The 14,948-nt window shown below is 50.7% G+C and overlaps 1 protein-coding gene across 1 annotated transcript in view; it reads left to right on the top strand.

Moving 5' to 3' along the window:
• The first annotated feature begins 12,532 nt into the window (after window positions 1-12,532).
• The window catches only part of btbd11b (BTB (POZ) domain containing 11b), a 156,424-nt gene continuing 154,008 nt past the window's right edge, over window positions 12,533-14,948 (top strand). Inside the window, exon 1 of the mRNA XM_038780626.1 lies at window positions 12,533-13,401. Coding sequence (XP_038636554.1) covers window positions 12,600-13,401 — 802 coding nt within the window. The 5' untranslated portion in view covers window positions 12,533-12,599. The remainder of the gene's footprint in view (window positions 13,402-14,948) is intronic.

The raw sequence follows: 14,948 nt of genomic DNA, 5'->3' as shown, positions 1-14,948 counted from the left end.
TGGGCTGCGGGAGAGTTTGGAGTTTTCTTCGATAGGCATACCCGGACATAGTGTCCTTTGCGAACGCAGTTGCTGCAGGTCGCGTTGAAGGCCGGGCAGTGCTGCCGTGGGTGTTGGGGCTGCCCACAAAAATGGCACGCTGGTGCTGCGTAGTGAGTGGGTGGCCGCGCGGTGCAGGCCTGGGGCAGTCGCTGGTCGGGGGCCCAGGATGGGGTCGCTTGGTCCGCGGGGAACGAGGTGAGGCTGCGGAACGAGACCTCCATGGTTGTAGCTAACTCTACAGTGTCCTCCAAGTTCTGGGCCCCTTTCTCAAGCAACCGTTGGCGCACATAGTTGGACCTGAGCCCTGCCACATATACATCACGGACAGCGAGTTCCATATGCTGGGCGGCTGATACAGCCTGAAAATCGCAGCCTGAAAATCGCAGTCCCGAGAAAGGGCTTTTAAATCACGCAGAATGTCTTCCAGCGACTCCGTGGGGCGCTGGGTCATGAAAATATAGCGCGCGTAGACCTCGTTGATGGACATTCGGTCGAGCATGGCCAGGGCCTCCGTATACGAGGTAGTACAGTTAAGTTGCGTAGAGATACGATGGCTCACCCTTGCGTGCAGTAGGCTGAGTTTCTGCTCCTCCGTAGTTTTTGAAGTGCTTGATTCAGCCAGGTAGGCCTTGAAACATCTGAGCCAGTGTAGAAAGATTTATTTCGCCTCTGCAGCCTGCGGGTCGAGTTCTAGTCGGTCAGGTTTGAGGGCTGATTCCATAATAGTTTTCTTCAAGTTTTCTAAGACTATTAAATTGATGTGACCATCAATTCACTAGACACGTGATTGGAAGTAAACTATGGTTTTAATAGTCTTACAACTAAGCCAGCCTGCAACCAGAGGAACTGAGAGCAGGCTTATGGCTGCAGTGCATTATACTTCCGGTTAGTGGGAGGAGTCATGGGCGGAGCCATGGGTGGAGCCCAGTACAAACTCCTCATCTCCCACTATGGGCAGAGCCGCACAACGGCTCACATACAGAGCCCACAAGGACGCAATACATGCAAGGCAATACAGTGTGAATTACAATGGCATATAATTCACCACACTTCAGTGTTAGAAACTCCTGCCATTTTTACTATGGGATGGCTTTCATATGCACAAATGTGCCATGAGGTTTTTAGCAGTACCTCACAAACAAGATAACCCTGAGCCAGCCTGTTCCTTTCCCAAGTTCTCAATTAATTTGTTACTTTACTTACTACTCACAGTAGAGGAAGCACTTTCCAGAACGTTCCAGCAGAGCAGACAGAAAGCTTCTTTCGATGCTATTTTCTCCCAAATCTGTGTTTAAATTTTGGTTCCTCTGATGGCTGCCACCAACTCCCAAAGGATTGTGGGATTGCCATTAGTCCCCACCCAATGGTAAGTGATGCGCTATCAATTGCACTTAAAGACTCGAATCGGTACAAGAGAGGCTTTATTACAGTGAGATGTTTAACCTCACTGGTAGCAGCTGGTAGAATGGCAGCTCAGGAGAACTCATATATATTTATACGGCTCCCTGTGGGCGGAGCTAGCCGGCAGGGGCTACCGATGAACCTGTAATACAGGTACTGCTGTACATCCCCTAATACAGGCACAGACACAATTACACAGTGGTGGGTCACCACAGCAAGCAGGCAGGTTATAACATCCCTACCCCCCAAAGTCCAAGGAATCCACCGGACCCTGGTGAAGGAGGGTGTCTCTATATCCACGCAGTTCTGCAACGACCTGCAGAGGCTTTGAGTGCGGCACCAGAGGAAGATTGTGAGGAATACTTTCCACTGTGTCTGTGGCTGTAGAAATGAGCTCCGGGGGCGGGGAATCTTTGGAAGGGATAGTCTTCTCGACCAAACGTGGTCTACATGCTTGAGCTGGAGACGACTCTGGGCTTGCACCTGGTAAGAGATAGGGCCCATTTGGCAAAAGATTACGCCACTGGACACCACCAGCAAAATTCCGAATGAACACTGGGCCACCGGGTGCAAACTGCCGAATCGGCCGATGCAGAGAGAAAAACAATGTCCCTGCTGTTCTTCTGGGTGGCGTACTTTTGCGGCAATGTCCGGGAAAACCATGCTAAGGCGGGTGCAAAGTCTTCGGCCCATTAGGAGTTGCGCGAGAGCTACCACAAACATCACATGTGGGGTGGGCCTATATGAAAATAAAAAAACGAGTCAGTCTCGTGTACATCGACGCGGAAGACTGCACTGCACCCTCCGCCAACCCATTTGAAGCCGGGTGGTAAGGGGCAATGTGGATATGGCATATGCCGTTCATCTTCATGAACCTCGCAAACTCCTCACTTGTGAATGGAGTGCCGTTGTCTGTGACCAGCACCTCAGGAAGGCCATGCGTACTGAAAGACAAACGCATCTTCTTGATTGTTGCGCAGGACAATGTGCCTACCATCTTATGCACCTCTAACCATTTAGACTGGGCACCTATTAATAGAAGGAACATGGATCCTTGAAAAGGGCCGGCGAAATCCGCATGCAAGCGCGCCCAAGGCCGCCCTGGCCATTCCCAGTGATGTTGGGGCGCAGCCAGTGGAAGCTTCTGATGCTCCTGGCAAATGGAGCAGTTTTGGGCCACCTTCTCAATGTCGGTGTCGAGGCCTGGCCACCAGACATAACTCCGGGCCAACATTTTCATTTTGGTCACACCCGGATGCCCATTGTGCCACATTCCGCCGCCTGTTTGGGGAGGCTGGAACGGGAATAGAACCCGCGCTACTGGTCTTGTTCTGCATTACAAGCCAGCTGTCTTAGCCCATTGTGCTAAACTTCTACAGTAGACAGCGACACGCAGTAAACCTCTGAAAATGCCTCCAATGACGCGTTGAAAAATAGCGCAGGCAGAGGAAACCCCAAAGGGCAACCGTGTATATTCATACAGGCCCTGGTGTGTATTAATCGTTATATATGGCCAGGAGGCAGGGTCCAACTGTAGGGAGACTTGACTCATATCTAATTTTGTGAACGAGAGTCTGCCTGCAATCTTCGCGTTGAGATCTTCTATGCGAGGCATTGGATGTCGATCAAGCTGGGAAGCCGTATTCACTGTAAGTTTATAGTCGCCGCACAAGCGAACTGTGGCATCTGGCTTTATTACAGGTACAATTGGTGTTGCCCAGTCAGCGAAACGGACGGGCCTGATAATACCCAAAGTCTCCAAACGAGTGAGCTCCCCTTCTACCTTCTCGAGCAAGGTGTAAGGCACCGGGCGCGCCCGGAAATAGCGCGGCGTGGCTCCTGGTTCGACTTGGATATGGGCTACGGCCCCTTTTATTTTCCCCAAACCGGCTGGAATATATCTGGGTACCGTCCTAGCACCTCAGTCAACCCTCCAGAAACTGTTTGGAGGATGTGCTGCCACTGCAGCCGCAAATGGCGCAACCAGTCCCGACCCAACAGGCTGGGCCCATGGTCGCATACCACGATAAGTGGGACACGCCCCTCCTGGCGTCCATAAACAACAGGGATCATCGTAGTTGCTGCAATGTCCAATGGTTCCCCCGTATAGGTGGCCAACCTGGCCTGTGTGTCGGTTAATGAAAGGGTCTGTGTACCCTCTTGATGCGGTCGAATGTCCTCTGGGCGATCATGGAGACCGCTGCGCCAGTGTCCAACTCCATCTCAAGCGGGTGACCATTGACCCGTACTGTCACCTTAATGGGGGCCACATGGGGAGCTGCCACACAATGTAGCTGTAGGCAATCGTCCTCCGTCTCCAAGTCTTCAGGAGTAGTCGCCGCAGGTTCATCCAAATGGGGGGTATGGCCCCTGGGCTGGCCCCAGTTTCTGTCAGAATGACGGCGCCTCTGGCGCCGCCAGGACCGGCTTCCGCGACGGGATCGGCGCCCACAAGTCCGACACGGACATGGCTCCTCATCCATTGGTTCTGGAGAAGGCTCCCTTCGGGGAGGAATGTCTGATGGCCACTGGCTTCGATCCAGATGTCGCCTCGCCCAAGGTACCGCAGGGGTGTGGGGGGGATGCTTTCGGACGGAAGAGGTTGCGCCCCAAGCGTGCACCTCCATTCCCTGTAGCTCCTGCACTCCCCGTTCTGTGCTCTCTCGGGACAGTACTATTTGAATGGCCTGTTCAAAAGTCAATGTTGGCTCAGCTAACAACTTTCTCTGGGTGGCCGTATTGTTAATACTGCAAACCAAACGGTTGCGTAACATTTCTGACAAGATCTCACCATAGTCACAGTACTCCGCAATCCTGCGTAGCCTGGATAGAAATTCAGCACGGGATTCTCCTGGGGTCCTCTCAGGTAACGCTGGACTATCGTGGGCGGGGTTGGGTTAAAATGTTCCCCACTAAGTTCACAAGTTCATCAACCGTTTTGGTGTCTGGCACAGCTGGGTACGTAAGGCTCCTAATCACCCCAAACATATGCGGTGAGCAATATGACCACCTGGCGCTCGTTTTCGGCGATGTTGTTTGCCCGGAAATAGTAACGCATCCGTTGTGCATACTGGTTCCAGCTTTCTAGAGCAGCGTCAGAAACATCCAAACGTCCATACAGAGGCATGGTGTGATAGAAAACAACTTCCAACCTGTATCCAACAAAAATCCAGGGAGGTGGCTTCAGCAGTGTAGACTGGCCAGCTTCATTTATGCAGGGAATCTGCTAATGATTTCTCCACCCCCCCTCATTGGGGAAGCTCATACTCCCAAAAGATTGTGGGATTGTTATTAGTCCCCAGCCAATGGTAAGCAGGCAGGTTATAACACCCTCCATTGCCAGCTTTGATGTAGCAATGCTTTCATCTTCTTGATCCATTTTTGTGTGTCTGCGCTCGGATCGCCGGTTTTCCTATATATTGTTTTCCTCCGGGAGTCTGCGCGGTTCAGTCCTCCTTGGCACCAGTTTCTTTGTGGTATTTTTGAAGGATAGGCTTGCAAGGTACAAATAAACAAGAGGTTTATTGGAAAATAAAAGTTAATTATTGCGGATACTGGAAACTGAAACAAAAACAGAAAATGCTGGACAATCCCAGCAGATCTGACAGCATCTGTGGAGAGAGAAGAGAGCTAATGTTTCGAGTCTGAATGACTCTTTGTCAAAGCTGAGCTTTATTAGAAAGGTGCTTACTCAACAGGCTGTAAAGATAGACTGACTATTAGCCCACCCAAACTGCCGAACGTCATCAGGTATGTCACATGATCGAACGCTTAAAGTGACCCTGTTCCAACTCAGAACAAACATGAATACATAATACTAGATGACTCGGTACCACCAACAGCTTGTGCTATGAGAAGAATACCAGTAGCTATGAAGCAGAAAGTAGTCAATGAGTTGCATTGGATCGTAGATCATAGAATTTACAGTGCAGAAGGAGGCCATTCAGCTCATCGAATCTGCACTGGTCCTTGGAAAGAGCACCCTATTTAAGCCCCACACCTCCATCCTATCGCCCTTTATCCCCGTAACCCAGTAACCCCACCTAACCTTTTTTTTTGGATACTAAGGGCAAGTTAGCATGGCCAATCCACCTAACCTGCACATCTTTGGACTGTGGGAGGAAACTGGAGCACCTGGAGGAAACCCACACACACACGGGTGAACGTGCAGACTCCACACAGACAGTGACCCAAGTCGGGAATCGAACCTGGGACTCTGGAACTGTGAAGCAACTGTGCTAACCACTATGCTACCATGCTGCCCTGATGGCAGCACCATATGTCATAAATCCAATTGACAAGGCTAGAGATTAGGTTTCGGCAATGGCGGCCGCAGTAAAGAAAGATGGCATGATCAGGATATACACTGACCCACTGCACTTGAATAGGGCGCTGCGCAGACCTTATCACCCTATGAAGACAGTGGAACAGGTGATAGCTGATATACACAATGCTGATGGTTTCAACATCCTGGATGTAAAATGTGAGTTCAATCATGTCTCCGCTAGGTAGTTATCTTTTTCTTTGTATGTTCTATAGGATCTCCATAGGTGCATGTAGCAAATCTTTGCAGGCTAAGCCTATAAAATCATTGTTGATGACATCCTAGTTCAGGGTCATACTATGCAAGAACATGATGCACATCTTTGTCTCATCCGTGACAGAATCAGGACCACACAGCTGAAGCTTAACCCTGCAAAATGCAAATTCAGAGTCAACCAGGTTCCCTTTGTGGGTCATTTACTCACAGCCGATAGTGTGACGTCCAATCCAGACAAGACAACGGCAATACGACAGATTGCCAGCCCCATAGAGATGTACATTTCACAGCACTTCCCTGGTATGACAAATTATCTGTCTAAGTTCATCCCATGTTACAGTGAGGTCACTGGACCTCTTAGTCTCTTCCACCATGACGCAGAGGCTTGGGTCAACGACATGGCGAGGTTTCTCAGGCTGGAGAAGATAAAGTTTGCCTTGCGAGGGTCCTTGCAGGGGTTCTCCAGGCGGTGGCAACCGTTCCTGGGGGGGGGGCTGATTTATTTTCCTTTTAGTAAAGGGCGCATGCCCTTTTCTGTTTTGAGTTGGGTGTTAATTTGTTAAACTGTTTACTGTTAACGTTGTTTTGTTGGCATGTTGCCCTTCTTTCTTTGTATTATTTTCCTTTTTGGAGTGTTTTGTAAACTTATTGAAAAACTTTGAATAAATACATTTTTTTTAAAAACTTTTCCACCATGATTTTTTTTTTATAAATGTTTTTTATTCAGTTTTCATGTTTTATATTGAACAAATTACAAATTGTTAGAGAGAGAAAAAAAAACACGCAAAAATTAACATATATATTTACAGGTGAGCATCTTCGTAGTAATAACTGTGGCCTCCCCCTCTTTGCCGGCATACATATTTTACATTCCCCAACATGTTTATTGGCATTTATTTAGTTTGATTTTGGGCCTTAGCTAGCCATCAAACCCCCGTAACGAGCCCGTAGCCCCCCCCTCCCCGCCGGCTACCTTCCCCCGACTATTCTTCCTCTTGTACGTTGGCCACAAACAGGTCCCGGAACAATTGCATGAATGGCTCCCACGTTCTGTGGAAGCCGTCGTCCGACCCTCGGATGGCGAATTTGATTTTCTCCATTTGGAGAGAATCCGAGAGGTCGGACAGCCAGTCTGCAGCTCTGGGCGGTGCTGTTGACCGCCAGCCAAACAGGATTCTACGGCGAGCGATCAGGGAGGCAAAGGCAAGGGCGTCCGCCCTCCTCCCCAGGAATAGATCTGGCTGGTCTGAAACCCCGAAGACCGCCACTATCGGGCATGGCTCCACCCTCACCCCCACCACTTTGGACATAGCCTCGAAGAAGGCTGTCCAGTACTCCACAAGTCTGGGGCAAGACCAGAACATGTGGGCGTGGTTGGCCGGGCCTCTTTGGCACCGCTCACATCTGTCCTCCACCTCCGGGAAGAACCTACTCATACGGTTTCTCGTTAAGTGGGCTCTATGTACCACTTTTAGTTGCGTCAGGCTGAGCCTTGCGCACGTGGAGGTGGAGTTGACCCTATGCAGTGCTTCGCTCCAGAGTCCCCACCCTATCTCCATCCCCAGGTCGTCCTCCCATTTCCTTCTTGTTGCGTCCAGTACGGTGTCGTCCCTATCTACCAGTCGGCCATACATGTCACTACAGTTCCCTTTCTCTAGGATACTTGCGTCCAGTAGGTCTTCCAGTAGTGTCTGTCGTGGCGGTTGTGGGTACGTCCTTGTCTCCTTTCGTAGGAAGTTTTTGAGCTGCAGGTACCGTAGCTCGTTCCCCCCAGCTAGCTGAAATTTCTCTGTCAGTTCGTCCAGTGTTGCGATCCTGTCGTCCGTGTATAGGTCCTTGACTGTCAGTGTCCCCCCGTCCTGTCTCCACCTTTTGAAGGTGGCGTCAGTCAGTGCTGGTTTGAACCTATGGTTGTTGCAGATGGGAGCCTTGTCCGACATTTTGTTCAGGCCAAATTGCTGCCGCAGTTGGTTCCAGGATTGGAGGGTGGCTGTCACCACTGGGCTGCTGGAGTGTTTTTTGGGTGGGGATGGGAGTGCTGCCGTGGCGAGGGCCCGGAGGGAGGTCCCCATGCAGGAGGCCTCCTCCGCACGCACCCACTCGGCTTCTGGCTCCTGGATCCATCCCCTTACTCGCTCGGCTGTTGCCGCCCAGTGGTAGAATTGTAGATTCAGGAGGGCTAGCCCCCCCCTGGATTTTGTTTTCTGTAGGACCTTCTTTGGGATCCTAGCATTTTTACCCCCCTATACGAACGCCATGATAAGTTTGTCCAGCGCTATGAAGAAGGCCTTGGGGATGTAGATTGGAATGGATCTAAACAGGAAGAGGAACCTGGGCAATACGTTCATTTTGATCGTCTGGACTCTTCCTGCGAGGGAGAGCGGGAGTGTGTTCCATCTTTGCAGGTCCTTTTTTACTTCCTCCGCCAGGCTGGTGAGGTTCCATTTGTGGATCCCTTTCCAGTCATGGGCTATTTGGATCCCCAGGTAGCGGAATTTATGTCGGGCTTGTTTGAACGGCAGCCCCTTTAGTGCTGCCCCCCCCCCCCCCCCCCCCCCCCCCCCCCTTGCTGGTGTACTGGGAAGATCTCGCTTTTGCTCATGTTGAGTTTGTAGCCCGAGAAGGCTCCAAACTCTTTCAGGAGCGCGATGATTCCGTCCATGCTGCTTTGTGGGTCCGAGATGTAGAGGAGCAGATCGTCTGCATAGAGTGAGACTCTGTGCTCTCTGCCTCCCCTTCGGATCCCCCTCCAATTTTTTGCTGCCCTGAGCGCAATTGCTAGCGGTTCGATTGCTAGTGCGAACAGCAGTGGGGACAGTGGGCATCCTTGTCTGGTGCCCCTGTGCAGCTGGAAGTATTGGGAGTTGGTATTGTTGGTCCGTACACTCGCCATGGGGGCGTTGTATAGGAGTTTTACCCACGCGGTGAACCCTGTTCCAAGCCCGAACCGCTCCAGTACCTCTATGAGGTATTTCCTCCACCATGATGTTTAATGGTTCTGGCAAGAGAACCACACTGCAGTCTTCAGCAGACTCAAACAGGCACTCTCACCCCCACCAGTGCTGCAGTATTTTGATGTTCAAGTACCCGTACTCATATCGGCAGATGCCTCTCCACGCAGACATGGCGTAGTCTGCACCCAGAATGGCAGACCAATAGACTTTGCATCAAGGGCCCTCACTGACATGGAGCCTTGTTGTGCACAAATTGAATAGGAACTCCTCGCTCTAGTCTTTGCCTGGCAGAAATTTCATGACTTCATATATGTCGTCCTGCAACTGTTGAAACTGATCATCAGCAGCGATAGGGTACTGGTACAATAGCAGCAGCAACCCAGGGTGGGGGGGGGGGGGGGGGGAAGGGGGGGTGGGGGGGACGATGACTATGTTTGTTTATTTAATTTTCATTTATTTTTAAGTTCTCTTGCGGTTCATTGGGGCTGAGGGGGTGGGAGGGAGGGGATACATGCGTTGTTACGGTTTGGGGGGTGTTACAGTTTTTATGGGTTATTTTGTCGCATTTCATTGTTTGTTGTTATATTTTATATTTTCTGTAAAAAATTCCAATAAAAATTATTTTTAAAAAAAGAAACTGATCATCAGCCACTCATAACTATCTTTAAAAAATTCTCTTCACACTGTGTCTGCATGGCTACAGAACATGATGCTAAAGTTGCAACATTATAATCTCAGCATTGTCTACAAATGAGCTGTACATGGTTGATGCCCTTTCCAGAGCCTTCCGACACACTACAGACCAGGCAGATCATGAGGAAGGCATTGACATTATGATGATGGAGGTACTGTCGTCTTGTAGAATCCAGGAACTCAAGGATGCTTTACAGACAAACATCACATGGGGATCTGTGCTGGGACCCCAACTGTTCACATTATAATTCATGATTTGGAGGAGGGAACTAAATGTAGTATTTCCAAATTTGCAGATGATACAAAGTTGGGTGGGAGGGTGAACTGTGAGGAGGATGCCTAGATGCTTCAGCGGGATTTGGACAGCCTGGGTGAGTGGGCTAATGCATGGCAGATGCAGTATAACGTGGATAAATGTGAGGTTATCCAAAAAATAGGAAGGTAGATTATTATTTGAGTGTAAATTCAGAGAGGTGGATACACAGCGAGACCTTGCTGTCCTCGTGCATCAGTCGCTGAAAGTAAGCATGCAGTTACAGCAGGCAGAAAGAAGGCAAATGGTACGTTGGCCTTCATAGCGAGAGGATTTGAGTATAGGAATAAGGATGTTCTTCCTCCTTATCTGAGGAAGGATGTTCTAGGGCAGCACGGTGGCCTAGTGGTTAGTACAACCGCCTCACGGCGCTGAGGTCCCAGGTTCGATCCCGGCTTTGGGTCACTGTCCATGTGGAGTTTGCACATTCTCCCCGTGTCTACGTGGGTTTCCCCCCCACAACCAAAAAATGTGCAGACTAGGTGGATTGGCCACGCTAAATTGCCCCTTAATTGGAAGAAATAATTGGGTAATCTAAATTTATTTTAAAAAAGAAGAAAAAAAAAGGAAGGAAGGACGTTCTTGGGATGGAAGGAGTGCAGCGAAGGTTTACCAGGCTGATTCCTGGGATGGAGGAACTGTCATATGAGGAGAGACTAAACTGATTATATTCATTGGAGTTTCGAAGAGTGAGAGAGGATCTCATAGAAACTTATAAAATTCTAACAGGATTAGAAAGAATGTTCCCAATGATGAGGGAGTCCAGAATTAGGGATCATAGTTTGAGGATAAGGGGTAAGCCTTTTAGGACTGGGGTGAGAAATTTCTTCACCCAGAGACTGGTGAATCTGTGGAGTTCACTACCATAAAAGTAGTTGAGGTGAAAATATTGTGTAATTTCAAGAAGGAATTAGACATAACTCTTGGGGTTAAAGGAATCAAGGGCTATGGGGGGGGGGGGGGGGTGGAACTTGATGATCAGCCAATTAAGGGGCAATTTAACATGGCCAATCCACCTACCCTGCACATCTTTGGGTTGTGGGGGTGAAACCCATGCAGACACGAGAAGAATGTGCAAACCACACAGACAGTGACCCAGAGCTGGGTTCAAACCTGGGCCTCAGTGCTGTGAGGCAGCAGTGCCAGCCACTGCGTCAGTGCTACCCTGACTACCTTTTTAAAAATAAATTTTAGAGTACCCAATTCATTTTTTCCAATTAAGGGGGCCATTTAGCGTGTTCAATCCACCTACCTTGCACATCTTTGGGTTGTGGGGGCTAAACCCACGCAAATACGGGGAGAATGTGCAAACTCCACACGGACAGTGACCCAGAGCCGGGATTGAACCTGGGACCTCGGCGCTGTGAGGCAGCAGTGCTACCACTGCGCTACCATGCTGCCCTCTACCCAACGAACATGACAAGTAAAACATTCACACTCAACCTCAAGAGACACTTCACCACACTTGACATCCCTCAGAGCCTCATGCTAGGCAACGCTCACCAGTTCATCTCCATTGAATTTAGAAGCTTTGCACACACAATAGACTTTGAGCATATTATTCACAACCCCTTATACCCACAGTCTAAAGGCTTGGTGGAACAGGTAGTATGCACAGCTCGAAAGGGAAAATGCTGGAAAATCTCAGCAAGTCTGGTAGCATCTGTAGGGAGAGAAAAGAGCTAACGTTTCGAGTCCGATGACTCTTTGTCAAAGCTCATTGTGTGGTGAAGTATCTCTTGAGGTTGAGTGTGAATGTTTTACTTGTCACGTTCGTCAGGTAGTCAGGGTAGCACTGATGCAGTGGCTAGCACTGCTGCCTCAAAGCTTGTCGAGCTTTGACAAAGAGTCATCGGACTCGAAACGGACTCGAAAATGCTCTTTTCTCTCCCTACAGATGCTGCCAGACTTGCTGAGATTTTCCAGCATTTTCCCCTTCGTTTCAGATTCCAGCATCCGCAGTAATTTGCTTTTATCCAGTATGCACAGCTCAGCGTCTTCGAGAGAAGTTTCTCAGGATTGCCAGCCAGTTGGCTGTGGAAAGTTCAGTCCCGGGTGTTGTGAAATACCTGAGTGCCTCAGGAGGGGGAAGTGCAGAGAGAACTGTTTGGAATGAAGTTAAGGAGCTGAACCTTTCATTTTGGGCGGATCAGGAATGCGGCCCCCTGCCCTTTAACAAACCCCAGCTGATAGGAGGCGGTCTCCATACTGGACCCCACACCCTCATTCATTGGCCAGTGGACTGCCAATCAGGAGAGGAGTGGGTTGATTTACATGGTCGGCGGGGACTAGCAGGGCCTCTCCGGCTGCCAATCAGAAGGTCGGAGGGGGACTCTCCTACATAGTGGGCGGAGCGGAGGGTGTGGTCAGTGCAGCCAGCCAATCGGAAGCAGAGTAGGGGTGATCTGCATAGTGGGCGGAGTGGAGGTGAGCGGTCAGCGCAGCCAGCCAATCGGAAGCAGAGAACGGGGGGGAGGGTTGATCTGCATAGTGGGCGAGACGGAGGGTGTGGTCAGTGCAGCCAGCCAATCGGAACCGGATAGGGGGGGTGATCTGCATAGTGGGCGGAGCCCGGGCTATCAGCTGGAGCCGGCTGCTGAGTGAGTTGTTGGGACGGTGACACTGGTATCCGGACGCTGCAATATGTGGCGGAGCCATGGGCGGGCGGGTTAAACCCTGGGGCTGGACGCTGGAGGACGTGAGCCGGGACTCTGGTTACGGGGGGACCGCCGACTCGGTCCGTTCCTCCAGCCTGTCTCTGTGCTGTTCCCCGGCAGCCCATGGAGCGGAGTCCCGGGCGGGGAGAGCCAGCAGCTGCGGCTCGGTGAGCGGGGCTCTGGCCGAGGAGGCGGACATGCTGGAGTGCCGGCTGCCCGAGCCGGAGGATCTGCCCTGGACTCTGCAGCAGCTGCAGGCGGTGATGGGCACGGTGCAGCCTCCGGTGGCCGAATGTCGGCGGGAGACGCTGCGCCGCCTCTCGTGGCTGATCAGCCGGCCGCTGCTGCGGGTGTCCCGGGAGGCGCAGAGGCTGAGCCTGCGGTACGGCCGGTGCGGGCGGCCGGAGGTGCAGAGTGCCCTGCGGATGGTGCTGTCCTGGCCGCTGGCCCGGGGCACCGTCACGGCCGGATTGGCCGCCCTCTCCCTTTACAACATGAGCAGCGGTCGCGGCTTCGGCCAGGGCAAGTCGGCCAGGTGTGGCCTCACCCTGTCGGTCGGCAGCTTCTTCAGGTGGATGGTGGAGAGTGGGGTGGCCCCGAGGATCCACCCGCACGCTGCCATCTACTTGGCAGCCAGCATGGAGAGTTTACTGAAGGAGCTGCTCATCCGCATCCTCCAGAACAGCAACGGGACCCCCAAACTCACGGTGGAAGCGATTGAGCAAGTTGTCAGCAACGACTCCGAGTTCTGGGGTATCAGCCAGTCCTACCTGCACCTCCTGTGTGGTAAGAATGCCCACGGTAAGTGTAACTTCCCCCTCTCTGTATGAAATGTGCAATTTCTTTCATTCCTTGCTATGTGGCTCAATGTAGCTGAGTAGGTGAGAGCCTGAACCTTCAGTCTCTAACTGGCCTCACCTGGCACTTCCCATGTTCCCCAGTTGGGATTTGATGCCAATCTGACAGCCTCTGTCCTTCATTTCCCCACTGCCAACGTTTATTAAACTCCATGTCCAAAGTTCTGCTGCCCATGTGCTTACTGGCACCATGTCCCGCTCACCCACCTCTACATTGGTCCCCTATCCAGCAACACCTCGATTTTAAAAATTCTCATCCTTGTTTTCAAATCCATCCATGGCCTCAAACCCCTTAACCCTCTAGAGATATCTGCGTTCCTCCAACTCAGGCCTCTTGAATATCCCAGATTTCAATCACCTCATCACTGGCGGCTGTGCATTCAATTGCCCAGGGCCAAAGTTCTTGAATTCCCTCCCTAAACGTCTCTGCCTCCCTTTTTGTATTCTTTAGGATGTTGTTTAAAACCTACGCCTTTGACTAAACGTTTGGCCATCTGCAGCACCTCGGATGATTAGGTGTCTAATTTTCTTTATAATGCTTCTGGAATTTTTAACCTGCTAAAACCGCTAACTAGGTAGAAGTTGTTGGTCAGATTGGGACTCATCGGGCTGGATTTTAACTATGCAAATGTTTTGAATGAGTCAGAATCTCACCCCAAGTCCCAGAAACATTGGGTTATTCGGTGAATTACTGTCCCCCTACTCAATTAACACAAGATGTGGTCGAGGGTACTATGATGGTGTAACTTTCTGTGGGGGTAGTTTGGTCAGTGGTTATCTCAATAATGAAAGCTTTTTTTTTTGTTAATGGGAAAATGGCTGTTGTTGGCAAACCTGATATTTATTTCCCAGTCCTAGCTGACCCCTGAGAAATTGGTGGTGAGCTGAATGGCTGTGAGGGAGGGAGTTCCAGGATTTTGACCCACGTCCAAATCCAGTGTAGAAGCGGCGATTTGGCTTTCACAGTGGTTAGCACTGCTGTCTCAGCTCCTGGGACCAGGGTTCAATTTGGCATCTGGTGACTGTGTGGAGTTTGCACGTTCTCCCTGTGTTGCGTGGGTTTCCTCCCAAAGATGTGCAGGTCAGGTGGATTGGGCATGATAAATTGTCCCATGATGCCCAATAGATTAGTGGGGTTACTGGGATATGGGGAATAGGATGGAGGCGCAGGCGTAAGTAGGGTGCTCTTTCAGTCGATGGGCCAAATGGCCTCCTTCTGCATGGTAAATTTGATGATGTGCCCAGGGCTCCACTTCATGGGCGGCCAGGGAACAGCACAGTGATAAGCTGGAGTATGACTTGGAGCGGAACCTGCAAGTGGTGGCATTTCCATGTATCTGTTGCCCTTGTCTTTCTGGCTTATAGAGGTCACCGATTTTAGAAGGTACTTTTGAAGGAACCTTGGTGAGTTGCTCGTGTAGTTTGATAATGACTAGCAGGGGAACAGTGAAACAAAGTGAAAAACACAGTAACTAATGCTTCCTCACTGGG

This window comes from Scyliorhinus canicula, chromosome 20 (assembly GCF_902713615.1).
Source record: "Scyliorhinus canicula chromosome 20, sScyCan1.1, whole genome shotgun sequence".
NCBI lineage: Eukaryota > Metazoa > Chordata > Chondrichthyes > Carcharhiniformes > Scyliorhinidae > Scyliorhinus > Scyliorhinus canicula.
This window is presented reverse-complemented; position numbering and strand designations above follow the sequence as displayed.